The sequence below is a fragment of the Chinchilla lanigera genome, unplaced genomic scaffold (genome assembly GCF_000276665.1).
Source record: "Chinchilla lanigera isolate Chin_1 unplaced genomic scaffold, ChiLan1.0 scaffold00041, whole genome shotgun sequence".
Classification (NCBI taxonomy): domain Eukaryota; kingdom Metazoa; phylum Chordata; class Mammalia; order Rodentia; family Chinchillidae; genus Chinchilla; species Chinchilla lanigera.
Genome location: NW_004955442.1, coordinates 10457485 through 10474149, shown reverse-complemented (window position 1 = coordinate 10474149; position 16665 = coordinate 10457485). Strand labels below are relative to the sequence as shown.

The window sequence follows — 16665 nt, the reverse complement described above, 5'->3', positions numbered from 1 at the left end:
CATTAACTACATCCAAAGCTGTGTGATTAACTTATTTGTTTGCCTATGGAGCTGAAATGAAAAAAGCAGGAAGCTGGTAGAATCTGCACAAGCCCCATTTTGAAGTAGGATTGTGAGAAAACCCAAGACATAGGTTTTAATTCATGTTCCCTGGGCTTACCATTATTATTTTTTAATGGAAAATAACTTTGCACAATCTTGCTTCATTTTAAATGGAGGATGTGCAATATTGTCTAATGCAGGGCAGGAAGTTGATTTAGCATGCATGATTTTCTCCCACCCCCTTATTCTTTGGTTCTTTGTACACATTCAATATAGTTACAATTTTGCTTAGAACATATATATTTTCCCCCTGAACTTTTCTCGATTGCTTTTTTATCAGGTTTACAAATCAAATCAAATAGGTATATTGCAGAGCTCTGTGATATTATTTTCTGAGCTTAGTACAATGTATTGAATTATGCCAGCCCATGTGCTGCCCCTGTTCCTCTCTGCAGATTGAGAGAGAGAGAGAGAGAGAGACTGTGAACTCTGTAAATTCACTCAGCACCCAGCATTACTGGCTGAATCAAGACCACTCTTCAGGCTGCAAGAAGAGACAGAGCAAGTGTTCGTTACACAAATCAATTTGGTCCAAAGTACATCACAGTGGGTACTCAACCATTGCTCAAATAATATTGTCAACTTAATCAAATCATGCCTCGAAGACACTTGCAAGCTTCTCTCTCTGAGAAATAGCTTGATTGGTGGAGAAGGGAGAAGCAGCTGGCTATTCAGAAGTACACTTTTTATTTACCACTGTGAGGAGTTTTGTGCATAGAAGGGAGGAAGCCTGTAGGAGAGAAAAGGTGGTACATGTTCACTGGGTTGGCAGCAGAAAAACTCTGACATGTTGGAGGTGCATCTTGGATGGTGGGTCCCCTGCTGAGAAAACAGAGGCAAGGATGCTGGGGAGAAAGAAAAGGACAGGCTAGAAGGGTCTTGGAAGGGCCCAGGAAAGATTTGCTGAATACCTACTAAGTGCCAGACAAAGGGAGTCAAAAATGCATTGGGTAGAGAGCTTTCCCTTGGGATGCTCATTTTACTAGGACAGAGAGCTAACGAGCAGATTCTAGAGGTTCTTTGAAAAAATGTATCTGAAGCAGCTTAGCTGTGTCTGTCTCTCGGTTGGTTGCTTGCTGGCTGGTTGGTTTACGGTTGTTTCTTTCTTTCTTTCTTTCTTTGGTTGGTTGTGTTGCCATCTCATTCACAGAGATCATCTCAGCTTCACCCCAGACATGAAGCACAACTGTTAGAGCTGCAGTGAGTCCTGCTTCTCTGTGCCAGATACCCGCTAGGTCAATTCCTAGACTTTGCAGAGCATTTTCACCTTGAACTTGAGTGGTCATGGGGAAGGGTGAGAAGAGTCCATGATATGGTATTGATATCCTAAATTCAATCCTGAAGTCTCCTACGTGAGGGACAGATGTGGAGATCAGTAGTGGAATGCTTGCCTAGTATGTACAAGTCTCTAGGTTCAGTCTCTAGTAATATAAAAATTGAAAAATGCTTGCACGGTAGGTTTAAAAAACACCTCCCAGCTGAGTAACTTCAGACAGGCCACCTTACCTCTGTCAGTCTCAGTTTTCCCAGATGTCATAATGCTTCAGTGGGATAAGACATGAAAACCTCCACACAAAACACCCAGCTCCTGATAGGACCTCAGCGCAGTTTCTACTCTGGTATCTCAGAATCTTTCATAAGTTTTACTCTGTGACCATAAGCTACCAGTGGATAATAGGGTTGAATATCACTGATAAGTCTTAAATCAGAACAAAAGAAAAGCAAAGAAATTCCCACAGGGTTCCCTGTCCTCATCCACAGTTTTGAAACCTTTTAAAACTGTATGCAAAATTCTGGACTACATGTATTTCTCCCCCCAGGGACTGGACCCACAGCTTCCATAAAACCTTCGATGTGTTCACATACACAGAAATAGTTTAAGAAACATTTCTCCAGGATAAAGGGATGTACTCCAAATAATAGCAAAAATAACCATAGCAACAAAAGTCACACCTGACAGCTGCTGTGACTGGAGTCACCTGCCTAAGAAGCCCAAGCAATGTGGGTGATAGATTTTATCTTAAATTCTCATGATATCACCAAAGGAAACATCCTATCCCAAATTTATGTTATCATAACCAAAAAAAGGGCATTAAATAATTAATACCCAGGTCAAGGATATAGCTCAGTGGCACAGCGCCTTGCTTGGCAAGGGCAAAGTCCTGAGTTTGATTCCTGGTACCAAAAAAAACAAAACAAAAAAAAAGACCCAAATAATTAATACCCTACTCTGTTATATTGAAAATAGGTAATAAATGGAAATATAAAATATTAAGGGACTTCCTAGGATTTAAATGCTGTGAAAGTGAAGTAATAGGTTCTGAGATATAAAACTACCTTATCATTTGCTCTTATCAATAAACTACTTGACTTCCTAAAAAAAGCCAGTGCTTCAAAATTAGAGTCAATTTAACCTTCTTTCTCATGTCAGAGGACACCATTGTCATGGGAATGGCTCACTCATTCTCTTCCTCTATCCTTTTCTAGTTTCCTACCTTTAAAACCTATTCTCAACCCTCAGCACCCCAAACACACTATGGTGCTAGAACAATACTCCCCAGTAGAACTTTCTGGAATGATGGAAATATTCTATGCCTGCGCTTTGTAGTAAGGAAGAGGATAGTTCTCTGTTGCTTCAGGAAACAAATGAGAACAACCTAGAGTCTCTAATAATATGGATGAGTAACATGATAATTGTGGGTCAGAACTCTCACATGGGTATCAGTAGGATAGATGCGAGACTGTAGCTGGCATGAGTTTTTCCTTCTATTGGCTAATGATAGGGTCTGTTCCCTTGCCTCTTCTGTCTCCTCATCCTTTGTCTCACAGTCTCCTTCTTCCATCATCAAAGCCAGCAATGACAGACCAAGTCCACTTCCCATCTCATGGCTCTCACACTGGTTTCTTCTTCACTTCATCTGAGAACTCTCAGGAGGATCATGGTGGTGACTTTGGACCCACACAGTTAATAATTCAGGACCACTTTTTAATTTATGGTCAGGTGATTAGAACTTCAATTTTTTATCTTTCCTATTCCTTTGTCATATAAAGAAAGCTATTGACAGGTCCCAGGATTTAGGGCAATGACATCGTCAAGGGCTGTCTTATGTTACTTGTTCAACCCTTGAAATATGACTGATGTGATCAAGATAGTGAATTTTTAACTTGAATCAACTTTGCCTTAAACGTAAGCACTGATACTCAATTCAGTTATTAGGAACCTTTGAAGTATCTTTGGAAGAGCTGAAGTATTCTGCTGTCAGTTTTTCAAAGCCTAAATATAGATCAAGGTTTTCCAATGAAAAGTCAATGTCCACATTGAGATCACGAGCCATGAGTGTAAAGTACGCAGAAGATATCAAAGACTTAGTACAAAAAAAGAATGTAAAATATGTCTTACATTGGTGACATGATAAAATACTATTTTTGATAAATTGGGTTAAAACAAATATACTTCTTGAGGTGGATTTCACATTTCTTTTTAATTTTTAAAAGTATGCCTTTTAGAAATTCTAAAACTACATATATTGCTTACACTGTATTTAACTGGACAGGACTACCCTAATTTGCTTAATCATCATGTATGTGCTATATTTGGTACTGGCTTATGAATATATGTGCTTTCCACTTCCCCTAAACATAACTGTGCACAGTTCCTGTATGATGTCCAATTGTCCCCTTCCCTCCCTCAGTATTTTCCAATGTGTGTGTAATTTGTCTATGAATTTTGATTTTAGTTCAGAACTTCATGGTGTCCTTCCCAGTTGTGCATCTGCCATGTTCTAATCATCCAGACCCAGGGATGGATCCAGCACTAGGGGACCAGAGACAACTTTGTGCTAAAATCTCTTATCCTGCCTTGCAACTGAGGAAACTGAGGCTCAGAAGAGCCTAAGTACCTGGGCCAGTAAGAGATGGAACTGGATTTTAGCACAGAGATAACTAGCCATAAGTACCCCTCACCCGTGCTTTGGTAACAGGTTGTCAGATCCTCAGCAGAGGATGCCAACCAGGTGTGTCTGCCTGGCTCAAAGAGAAAATGCAGGGGTAGGAACGGAATTTAAAAGGTGCATCATTCTACAGAACTATGCATATTCTTTCAAACAGTCACTCCTGGATTGGTCGATATCAAAATCCAATTTCACTAGGATTAGCCGTGGGTTGCTCAGAGCTATTCATTGAATTAGGAACGATTATAGCAAAGGGATCCCTGCAGTTCTTTATTAAGGTCTTTGTGGAAGCACTAAGTGATCTTCAGGAGATTAAAGTGCCGGTGGTGTTTTCTTAACATTTATAACCTGTGCTGATATCTGGGGAGTTTGTTTATTAAGAAAAATTCTGCAGCAAACACCCGCCTTCTAATAGGGCCTTCACACTGGGCCACAGCATAAGCTGGCATTGTGGTCCTAATGAGCTTATGTGGGAAACTCTGCCAAGTGCTGCCTGGAAACTTGGCTCTTGAGGTTAATGGCCTTCCTGTCCACGGAGTATCCTGTGGGCTTTCCTATGTGACGGGAAAGGCTGCATCTCAGGGTTGTCCACATACATGGGCCTGAGAAACAATGAACAAAAGCTGATGGCTATTAATACTGCTAGTAATATCAAGATCAGTATAATCCCCCTTCTTTATGCATGGGACCTTCCCATTCACAAAGGTTTTGATGTTGTCATTCCTCTCTATAGAGTCCAAAATTGGTGTATATTTATTATTTTATGAATACACAGATTTAAACATGGAAAGTTGATGACCTTTGCAGAGGCTGATAAAGGGTTTCCCAATTTGGCTGAGGGACATCCTAGCATCCAAGGATGGAAAGGAAGGTGGCAACCTGAGCTGATGGAGGGTGGAGGGAAGACCCAAATCTCTCCTTTTTGGGGAGTCTCATTATATTGGCATTTCTTTACAAATGATAGCCTGGGCCAGCTCTGGAAGGGGCACTCTTTCTTTTATTTTAAAATTTTTGAGGGGCTGGGGATTTAGCTCAGCGGCAAAGCGCCTGCCTGGCAAGCGCAAGGTCGTGAGTTCAGTTCCCGGTACCGGAGAAAAACCAAAAAAAAAAAAAAAAAAAAAAAATTTTTGGATGTTATGGAGAGCCTCATGCTTCCAGAAATGATTAAAAAAATAAAATCAACTATTTCTTGGAAACAGTCACAGGAGCTAGTGCACTTTTGGTTTCTATTATTTAGTGGGGGTTGTAGTCGGTTGAATGATGGCCTTCAAAAAATATATTCATGTTCTAACCTCTATGAATTGTGAATGAATATGAGCTTCTTTGGGGAAAAGGGTCTTTGTAGATATCATTAAGTTAAAGGTCTTAGAGAAGGTATCCTGGGTTCAGGGTGGGCTCATGTCCTTAGAAGAAGAAGAAAGCAGGCAAACTTGAGCCAGACATACTGTGAAGTTGGCCACATGCATATGAATACAGAGATGGGAGTCGCATGACTTGAGTCAAAGGACTCCTAGAGCCACCAAAAGCTGAAAGAGGCAAGGAAATTTTCTTCCCTACAGCCTCCAGAGGGCATATGGCCCTGCAGCACCTTCATATTAAATTTATGGTCTGAACAACTATGAAACAAGAGAGTTCTCCTGCTTAAGGCGGCAAATTGTTTTGTCAGAAAATTAACACAGAGACTGCCTTGGTCAGCTTTGTCGGTTGCACAGAATACCTGAAATACTCAACCCCTAAGAAGGAAAGGGGTAGTTTGGCTCATGGTTTCAGCACAAGCTCACTTGGCCTTGTTACTATGGACTCCTATCTGCACAGTCCCTCATAAGCGACATGTGGGGGAGAAGAGATCTGTCCACCTCATGGCTGCCAGGACGTGAAAGGGGAGAGATTAAAAAAAAAAAAAAAAAAAAGCTGCTATCCCAAATCTCCTTCATTGGCACATGGCCAATGACCTAACTTCCTCCCACTAGACCTCACCTCCTGTAGGCTCCACCATCTTCCAGAGCACCAGAGTTGAGGACTGACCCTTAATGCAATGCATCTGGGGGACAGTCCAGAGCCAAGGTATACCAGACATTAAACACAGGTTTGCTTCAAACGTTTCCCTGAAAGTGCCCAGAAAAATGGAAAAAGCTGACATTAGATGTTAAGAATAATTCATAATCATGCTCTTCTGTCCCAACCCAAAACACACTAGCTCTGCAGCAGGTTCCTCCTATCCCTCCTGCTGCATTTGGTCCTCACCACAGGCCTGTAGGGTTTGTACCATGATTGTCCTTTCACATGTTAGTAAGCTGAGTCTTACAGAGATAATATGACCCCCTACACACACACACACACACACACACACACACAAGATGAGCATTTATGGAGCTGGAGCTAGGCTCACACACAGGATCAGAGACTCAGCAATCCTGGTTCTCTTTGCCATGTTGCACCATGTGCCCAGGTGTGCTCACTTTGAAGGAGACCTTTTTCCTATTTATACTCTTTCACTCTGTAGATCTCAAAACTCCTCTCCTCCCTTTCTACCCACAAATGTCTAAAACAGTTTTGAGTTGTTTTTCATTTTATGCATTTTTGCTAAAGTTTGTCTTAACACAAATATTCCTATATAACGATTTATGGGCATTTGTATAAATACATAAACTACAAAATGATTAATTGAGCGTTGTATGTTTTTATTAAAGGAAACAATGCAAAGATTTCTCCAAAGTCCTGTTTGACTAGAGATGATTAATTTTAATTTTCACATGAGCAGCATAATGCTATTAATCATTTAATATGTTTAATCATAATCTCTGTAATTCCTAATTAGGTTTATTAAACTAAAACATTTAGCAGTGGTGCACAAATCCAGATCTAAGTCTTCTCCTTGGGATGAGGAGGAGCTCATTGTAATTTTGCATCCAAACTGCAATGAGAGAAATGGACCAGCCTGGCTAAGACCCCAGTCTTAGCCCTTGCTGTTGCCAATTTAGAGTCTTCTGGTAGTGAACTAAAACTCCTTACCCCTCTGAAAAGCAGCATTGTCTTGATTCAAGGCCATCTCAGTGTTTTAGATACGGAACCAAACCTTATTTCACTGGCAAAGAAAACTCAGTGCCAGCTCTGTTTGGGTCTAAATTTTAATGTTGTTCTTTATCACTTGAAGGCAGCAAAGTTGATTGTTCATTCATTCATTATTAATATGTGCAACCATCATTCAATCAGGGCATCTGCTAGCCACTAAGCAGACATTTGTCACCGATGTCACAAGCTGGTCATTCCTGCTATGGTCACTGAATAGCTCCTGACAGCTTCTAGGATGTTGAGGCTCTTACTTTGCACACAAGGCCCTTGTGATATGGTCCCCCACTTACTTCTGTGATTTTCTTTCCTTCCTATCTTTCCTGCATACTGTCTCTGATTAGTGACATCCAAGTCCACATATTCTGCCCCAAATATAGAACAGTATTTCACATCTCTGCATCTTGACACATGCTCTGCTCTCACTTGGTACAGTGTCAGCCTCCTCCACCTTTTTTTAGACATTGCCCACTTTACATCACCTCAGTTGTGCTGTATGCTCCTGACTTGAGGTCTCTCAGCTCTTTGTGATTTTCTCTCATCCCAGCCCTGAACCACCTGTGTTATAATTGCCTTTGCTGCCTCTTTCTCTTCTATTCACCTGGGAAATGCTGACTTACGTCTAGCACGTAACAGTTGCTCAGTAAAAATGTGTTGGATGAGAAAATGAGAACATTTCTTTGTGTCTCCCAGGAGAGCTTTCCTGCTCTCTTGTAGCATTTTCTTGTAGTGCCATCGTTCTGAAAAATCAATGACTTGCCATTTATTGAATATATACCATATGCCAGGAGCTCTGCCAAGTTGGCACACTAAATGATTGCACTCCGTCCTCACAAAACTTTGTAAAATATACACTCTTGTTATTTATCATTTTCTAGTTAAGAAAAATATCACCATCTTTCTCCCTGCTAACTCTACAGTATAGGCAAAATGAATACATGGCAGTTGTCATCATGACAGTGTGCTTGGAAGTTGAACAAGTCATCTGGTGAGGTTTGGATACCAAGTCAGCACGGAAAAATGGTGTGCCAGCCACCAGGAGGTCTGATTTCAGAATTCAATTCAGTGTGTGTTAGGAAAGAGAATGCAAATCAACTTGCAGTAAATACTGGTGTTGATGAGAAAGTTTCTAATTATGCCCATGTTATTGGAATGTTTCTTTTATATTTCACTCTGTCCGATTGCCTTCTTCTCTAAGTCACTATTATTTTACACCTGACTGCATACATTGATAGTTTTGTGACAGTTATATGCTTCTAAATTGCTTATAAACAGGTGAGGGTATTTCTTTGCTCTTAAATTTGATAGACTTTGTCATACACACTCCACTTCATTTTCAGAGAAGTTATCTAATGTGGGTGGCATCTCCTGCCACCTACAGGTAACATTCACTAATTGCAGAGAAAGTACCTAGAATTGCAGCTTGTTCACCATGGTAATACTGTTGTGATATCAGATGTTACTTACTGTGACTTTTTGTATACTTTCTGGCCTTATATATGTATCAGTGTAATACCATTTTATCTAGGATTATTTTCAGTAGGGGATGGCAGAGAGGAGCAATCAGTTATGCTAATAACTAACATGTCATTTATAAGAACGTAGCTCAGGAGAACATTCTGCAGAGTTGGAAATATGCTATATTTGCGTGGTCCAATGTGCAAGCATGATCTACATGTAGTGATTGAATACTTTAAGTTCAGCTTATACAAATGAAAACATTTACAGTTTATTTAATTTTACTTCACTTATATTTAAATCTGGTCTATAGTGGTAGAAGGCAGAGTGTTTACAGTTAAGAAATTAAGATAAAACTTTTAAAAAGTAAGGCAATCAGCTGATTCTTTGGACTTCAGAATGCTAAAGTGCCCTTTCAGATTTTTGACATTTATCAATATTTTATCTGTACAGCCTCAGTAATTATGTAGGCATATCTTAAGATTCTGAGGAGCACTGATTAAAAAATAGCACTTTCTTCTAGTGATTATCACTTCCTTCTTTATGATGATTTCATTTTCCACCTCACCCCCAGCACCTTCCCTGGCTTTTATTTTTCTCCATAAAGCTGAGCTCCTTTCTCCAACACTATATTTATTTATTAGTAAGTTTTATAATATCTTTCCCCCACTAGAATTATGTTCTATGAGGGCAGGAATGTTTGCCTGCTTTGATCATTCGCAAATTCAAAATCCATGATAAGTGCACAGTGAGTGCTCAAAATCATGTTCTAAATGAATGAATAGGTTGTTCTTTCCCATACTGTTTTGTTCTGGCATTTTCCTACTACCTGTGGAAGTAAAAGAACAATAAGACTATACAATTGAGTCTACTCAGAGCCTCTCCACTTTCTCTTGTTCCTTTAGCAGACAGATGACGCAGCACCGACGGATGGCCAGCCCCAGACACAACCTTCTGAAAACACGGAAAACAAGTCTCAGCCCAAGAGGCTCCACGTCTCCAATATCCCCTTTCGGTTCCGGGATCCCGACCTACGACAAATGTTTGGTGTAAGTACTGCCTTTGTCCTCTGGAGTCCTCAGAGATTCCCTCCTCATGTAAGTTGCTGGTATTCACAGGACCAAAGTGAAATGTTTGTGTAGCAGGAAGTCACTGGAGAGTCTACTCCATGAGTATCTTGTGCTAGGATCCCTTTATAGTTGTCGTATAAATTTCTTTGCAAATGCTGCTTCTGCTTCATCAAATTGTTGTCTTCTAATAAGTAAATTTGAAAGTCAAGTGAAAAATAAACTGTTATATTACTCACTGATGACACGAGCCCATTGATGACTCCAAATCCAGTAGCCTGAGACCTCAAGTCATAGCTGAAATACACACTGGGAGTCATCATGGTTCTGAGCACTACTGCAATTGCCAACTTATCTGGAGCAGTGACTTGGACATATTCCTGCATGCCCCCCCCCTCTCTTTCCCAGGCACTGTGCACTGAGATTTCTGATGCAGCTGCAGGGAATGACTAGGTCTACATAAAGCTTAGGTTTTCTTTCTAAAGCAACAACAACAAAAAACCCCTAAACACTACCAATTTGTAAGTCTGTTTTGATTATTGCAGTATTCATTCTCCTAGAATCAGTGACAAGGATTCAAAGATATTTGCTTGATATTAAATCCAACAGAAGACTTTATATCAAAGGCCACAAGGACTCAGGCACCCTGTTAAACCACAGAACAAACTATAGACTACCATCAGTCCAGAGAAAATAAATGAAAGTTTTGTTTCTTCATAGGCCATTATGACCCTGATGCTTTTCCTGGAAGATATCTGCACTATTCACCTTGGGAAGGGATGAGCTCGCAATTTCTTTGGTTTGAGCTCCACCAAAAGATAAAGCTAGGGCAGAGTTTGGATATCATTTGTTTTTGGAAATGTAGTCAGTTCATTTCTCCCTGACATCCTAACAATGATAGCAAGTGTCTGTACAGTCAGTGGAAAGAACCGCATTCTTAACTTATAGCAAGGATGGGCTTTTTGGTGACTCTTCTTTTAAGAGCTTATGGAGGGATACAAATATTACAAAAAAGTAAGAAGATGCCCCTGTTGTAGGCCTTGTGTGGACAAAGTTGATAGTGCTCTCTAACTGAGCAGGGAGCTCCGGTTTCGTATTCAAGGGCTGTGCTGTTTGGTGGTTAGCTTACACCTTTTATTTCTTTAACACACATGATGCTTATCAGGTATGCATCTGACACAAAAGCAGAGCAAGCATCCTAATATTTAAGATACCCAGGCTTGAATCCTGACATTTCAGAGGAAAAGGTCAGCTTTTGCACTTTTATCTCTCTCATTTGGTAATAACCTTGAGTTAAGCCCTCTAACTCTTGCAGAACAGAGATACCCTCGGGCACTTTCAGGTCAAAGATGACTTTGAAAAGTGCAGAGCGTTCAAAGTTAGAGTCGAGGTTAAGTGTGTGCAAAGCAGTGAGACCAGGTTTGAATGACGGACAGCCAGAGGAATTATATTCTCTTTGCCACATCAGGTTTGGAAGATGTCTCGCTCTTCAATCCATCTTTACTCATGAAATGTCACTGTGATTTTGGATTTAAACTTGATCTCCTTAAAGACCGTGCTGGCCCTCTCTCATGGTTTCACGCATTGTGGCACTGACAATTCCTACCGTAGTTAAGGGTGTGTTTCCCCTCTTGGTCTTCTTGGTTATCTTGAAATTTACCTAAGGCTGTAATACCAAGTCAGGGAGGTATTCAAAACATTCACAAATAGAAATCACAAACTAAGAATCCTGCTCACATTACTACCGAAATTTCTCTGTTCTTATAGAAGTAGGACAGATGGCAAGAAAAAAAAGCTTGCCAGACTGTCATACTATCTGTTACCAAACCTTGATCAAAATTTACTGGTTTCAGAGGCCCCCTTTTTTTTAAGTCAGGATTTTCAAGAAACTTAACAAGATGTCAATTTGACAAGATGATATATACACTTAGTATCTATCAATTAAGAAAATGAGGTGTACATTCATTAACACTAAAATTAGTTCTGCTCATCACAAAGAGCATCTGTGTCCATTCTGAAAAGTATATGAGGTTTTTTTGTGAGTTTCATCTGTAAAAATTATCAGGCACATATGGATTCATAAACCCCTTGCAATAATTCTGAGGCCTCCTTTGTTTACAACTGCCATTCTAAAGAAATGGAATTCTAACACTAAAAATCTGTTCTTCTTGGCCAAACGTTGGTGGTCCCAAAACCATTCTTGTTACGTGATGCATTTAGCAGCATGAATCAGATTGAAAGACATCTGTACATTCTGTTTGGCGCTCCAAACTGGAGTGTAGGGAATTAACATAGTTTCCTCTTTTAGGCCACACTTACTATAAGAAACCACATTTTAATCCCAATTAGGTATTTCTCAAATCCTTTGAACACGAGACATCTCTACTTTGGGTGCTGTCTTCTGTCTTTGGCCCCTTACTTTGGCAGATATTAAACAACGAGGGCAATTACAGAGAAAAACACTTGCAAAGATTTGCATGCTTTTCTCCCACTTTTCTCCTTTGTGAAGTACAGGCACAAAGATTTCTAAGTTAAAAACAGAACAAGACACACAGTAATCTCTTTCTTCAAACTGCCTAAAATTTGACCATGTTCAGAACAAATTCTGAAACCAGCAATACTTCCACCCTGCTGCAACTGCTACTTACTTCAGGGTTGCTGCAGGTGTCCTCCCATTTTATTTTTCATTGTGGCTTCATGGCCTATTTTGTGAGGTTGGACTCCAGTTCCCTTTCTTATTGCATATTCTTTACTTCCTCCTTTGGAAGCGCTTGTTCCATTGTTTGGTGTTATTTCTTCTGGCTCACGTTAAGATATTTTTTCTTTTAAAATAGAATATTTCTTGGTCAAGAAGTTATGTGGCTTCAAGATACAAATTAGAAGCCAGAGCTTTTTAAAAACACTAGTGTTAATTAATGAATCTCTTGTATTATTAAGGGCATTGATTTTCTATGTTTCACTGGAAAAGTGGGACCCAACCCTGGCTTTATTTCTCTTGAAATCTGTCTTCATGCTTAGGGTCCTCCATGAGCCTGCCTTTCTTCTTAATTCTTGATTTCTTGAGTCCATGAAAGAAATGTGTAGATGTCCAGCAAATCGATTGCAACCTGTTACTCTTGAATAGGTACTTAATGTTACCTAATATTTAAAGTTTAAACATTTCCGAGTTTAAGGTGAGAAAAGTAGATAATGCTACATCCAAACCTCTGCTATCACACCTACCATCAGAAGTCCCAGAAAGAGCTGTTTAGTGAGTCTAGGTCTGTGGTTTGCACAGTGCTGTCACTGATATCATAATCTTGCTTTTGTTATCAAAATACAGGGCCTTTTGCTAGGAAAATGATCTACTCAAGTCTTCTTTATTATCACACAAAGATTGATCACATGACTTTACCACAAGCAAAAGACACTTTCGTGGTCACTATTGATGACTATGGCAGAGATGGGCTCCCTTGCACCTTGAATGTCAATGCCAAATTCCACCCACCTCAGTTTAAAAGTAGTGAAGTCATGTTCAGGACATAACACAATGCATCCTATTTGTACACTGAAGCTGACTCTGAGAAGAACTGGAATAATGCTTTTTCTTAGCCTCTGTGCACACTCTTTGAACTAACATCTACTTTCATGTTTTATGCTGTGTCCATTGAACATCCTTCACAGTTTTTCAGAGAAATATTTGATCTGCAAATGTCTAAAAATGCTGGGTACATATTTGCTCAAGTGCATGCCTGTAAGCTTCTGGAATTTCTTCTTGATACAGCTATTGAGACACCTTGTGTGCATCTGAGATGCTGATGCACATTGCTCTGGAGCAAACAAATGCTAGTTATGTCTGCGAAGGAGTCGTGTCTATTTAAATTGAAAATGTGCCAGCTGTGTTTACATCATTAGTACCAAACTTCCCAATTAAACTGTTGATACTATAAATATAGTACACAACTGTCTTGGAAATGGGGCTTACATCAGCATTCTTCTTACAGCTCGTTTCACTGGCTTTGGGAACCATCAACCTAGAGGCAACTGCCAAAGAAGCAAACATTTGAGACCATTTCAGGGCATATGGTGTCATTGTTTCATTTAGGGAATGACACATGCTAAGATTACTTTTTGATTGGTTCTATCTCAGCCAGATCTTATTTTAAAAGAAGTGTTTTTGTGTTGACTGCTTAGAGAATATTCCATAGATGACATTTGCTTCATGGTTTTGGAAGAAGTCTTTTTCAGGCTTCTCTTTCTATAAATATATGTGCTTCTAGGCTCTTGTGCTTGAAATAAATATAATGGCATCTGTGTGAACTGAATATTCTAAGAGAATTTTATCAGAATTACTGTTTCCGAAGAGCTCACAAGCCCAAGGATTCTTTACTATGGAGCACAGTGCACCATGTATTTATTTATTTATTTATTTATTTATTTATTTATTTAGATACTGGAGATTGAAGCCAGAGCTTTCACACTGAGCTTCATCCCCAGACTTTGTTTTTTGAGACAGGGACATGCTAAGTCATTCAATTACCCAGGCATGACTCAAACTTGTGATCGTCCCACCTTGGCTTCCCAGAGTGCTAGGATTACAGGTGTACACCATGACACCTGGCTACAGTTCACCTTTAAATGAACAATCCTTCATTTCCCACATAGGAAAGAGGTTTTTCCTCCTACTTTTAATGACTTTTTTCCTTCTCCCAAAACTTACTCCTGAAAATGCTCTTAAAAAGAATACTATCTGGACGTAAAGAATATTGGCATGGCCGCAGACTGTTGGCTGGATTCACTGCAGATTTCTTGGTGTCAGCACTACACGTGTCTTTCCACCTTCTCTAATGTGAGCCTGGTCTTCTTAGTTTTTACTTGGTCTTTCACTTCTCTATGAAAGAAACAAGAACTTATGCTCAACGAAAAAGGGTATGATCTCCTGACTGGCTAGGGTATGTATTTATCCTGACAAAGAAACATAATTTATGGCACAGAATGACAAGCTTAGAGTTCCTTTATTTCATAGTCAAGGTTATTTGTACTTCAAGGTTTTGATCTATTTATGTGCTACTGCCATACATGTATGTTTTCTCTTTCCAGGGAAGGTAGATTCCCTGGTATATTGCAAATGATCTCCTGTATGTTCCAAATTTTTTCCTGAGTGTTAATGGGACTGTCTTGATATTTGCTATCTGGGTGACCCACTATTATAAGAGTGACACTCATTGGTCAGGCAGGCTGTCCCTGCTTCCCTGTGTTCTGTCTTTGTTCTCTTCCTACAGTGCCCCTCCTCTATTCCATCACCCTGTCTTTTTCTATACAGACTTGTCCTTAATGATTTCCACCCAGGGTGTGGAAATAGATAGAAAGTCTCCTAGAGTAGTAGGGGGATGCAATTAAAATGCAAAATGCACAAGCAATGAGATGATAGGAAAAGCCAAAAATTAAAAAAAGAAGAAGATTGAAATATGTCTTTATGTTGTTCTATTTCTTTATTGTAGTCTTTAAAGTGGACATTTGCTTTCATTTGGCAATGAGGCCAAATTCCTATCTCATTCTTCCCTGGCCCACATTGCATGACTTTACATCATTGTCTTCCAGCCGTGTTATATAGGGAAGACCATACTCGTGAAATGCCCACACGGCTTCATGTGACCTAACAAGACTGAAAGGACTCCGAAATCAGGGGAAAGTGTTTGGATTATCTGATGCTTCTCATTTGAGACTCCACATTCTCTTTATCTAAGCCTGAATCAAGAATTGCTTTGTTTGCATTCTTCACTAGAGGCACCTGATTTAAAAAATAATAGTCAAAATTGAATTTTATATATGAAACAAACATTATATATTTATATATATCTCCTAAGTATTTCATGGAATATACCTATCTGGAAAAGTTTGAAATTTAAGTTTAACTGGGTATTTGCATTTTTGTTGTTGTTGTTGTCCAATTTATTTGTAATCTATATCTTTGTTTCTGGACTGTTGAGAGAGCCTGCTTATTTTAATGGTTTCACACATATTTGCTTAACAATATGGAGAATCATTTGGGAGATTCTGTTTCAGCCTGAGCTATGTGAGTGTCTTAAGTACAATGGGTACCTGGACAGTGTGCCTCATTTTTACATTTTATACTTTGCTTGTCTCATCATATCATCTGGCTACTTGCAGCTTTCATGTGAACTAGGAGTCAAGCCCTCAACATCATATTTTAGTTGGGCATTTTACTACCGAAATCCTACATCAGCAGGGGTGTTTCTCTCAGTGCTAGTGGAACAGCCTACAAAAGTTATCATCTATACTCTGCATTTGTAATCTCTCCTGCCCAGTGCCTAGGAAAGCAATCATATACACACACACTCACAACAGAGGAACACAAGATGAACCTCTTGACTGCTATTTTGTACCAGACCCTGACAGTATATCTCACCTAGTGGGGAATGCCGTAATCCAAGAATGATGTATGTGGCTGTATTCTGCCTTGTTTCAAGCAGGTGATTTAATAATAGAACAATATAAAATGTGTATCCTTAAGCCGAGCATGGTGGTGCATGCCTGTAATCCCAGCACTCGGGAGGCTGAGGCAGGAGGATCACTGCAAGTTCGAGACCAGCCCGGGCTACAAAGTGAGCTCAAGGACAGCCTGAACTGCATAGTGAGACCCTGCCTCAAAAAGACAAAAAAAAAAAGTGTATTCTTGATATTAAGAGTAAAAGTGCAACTTGAGGAACAATGACCATAAAACTTAACTTACTTCTCTCTTTGCTTATAAAATATTTCTATTTCTTTGCAGCAATTTGGTAAAATCTTAGATGTTGAAATTATTTTTAATGAGCGAGGCTCAAAGGTAAGCACCTTAATTCACTTTAGAATTATTTAGCTTGTAATAATGTGTTTGCTCTGAATAAGGGGAAACAACTGCACTATTTTAAGCAACATATTGTGAAAATACACATCAGTGAAACTTTTTTTAGAGAACACCTTCAATTTCCAAAATGGTGGGAAATACATTGGTTTCTATTTAAAATGTATGGGGGTAA

General features: G+C 39.5%; 1 protein-coding gene across 17 annotated transcripts in view; it reads left to right on the top strand.

Moving 5' to 3' along the window:
- Rbfox1 (RNA binding protein, fox-1 homolog (C. elegans) 1) overlaps nucleotides 1–16665 on the top strand; it is a 349342-nt gene that overhangs the window by 220453 nt on the left and 112224 nt on the right. For 16 of the 17 annotated variants that reach the window (XR_001235411.1, XM_013517919.1, XM_005391230.2 and 13 more), the window contains exons 3-4: nucleotides 9485–9628; nucleotides 16419–16472. Coding sequence is in view for 16 of the 17 variants with exons in the window: in XM_013517919.1 (XP_013373373.1) it covers nucleotides 9485–9628; nucleotides 16419–16472 (198 nt within the window). In the remaining variant the exon portion in view is untranslated. The remainder of the gene's footprint in view (nucleotides 1–9484; nucleotides 9629–16418; nucleotides 16473–16665) is intronic. The other variant, XM_005391227.2, reaches the window with a different exon arrangement.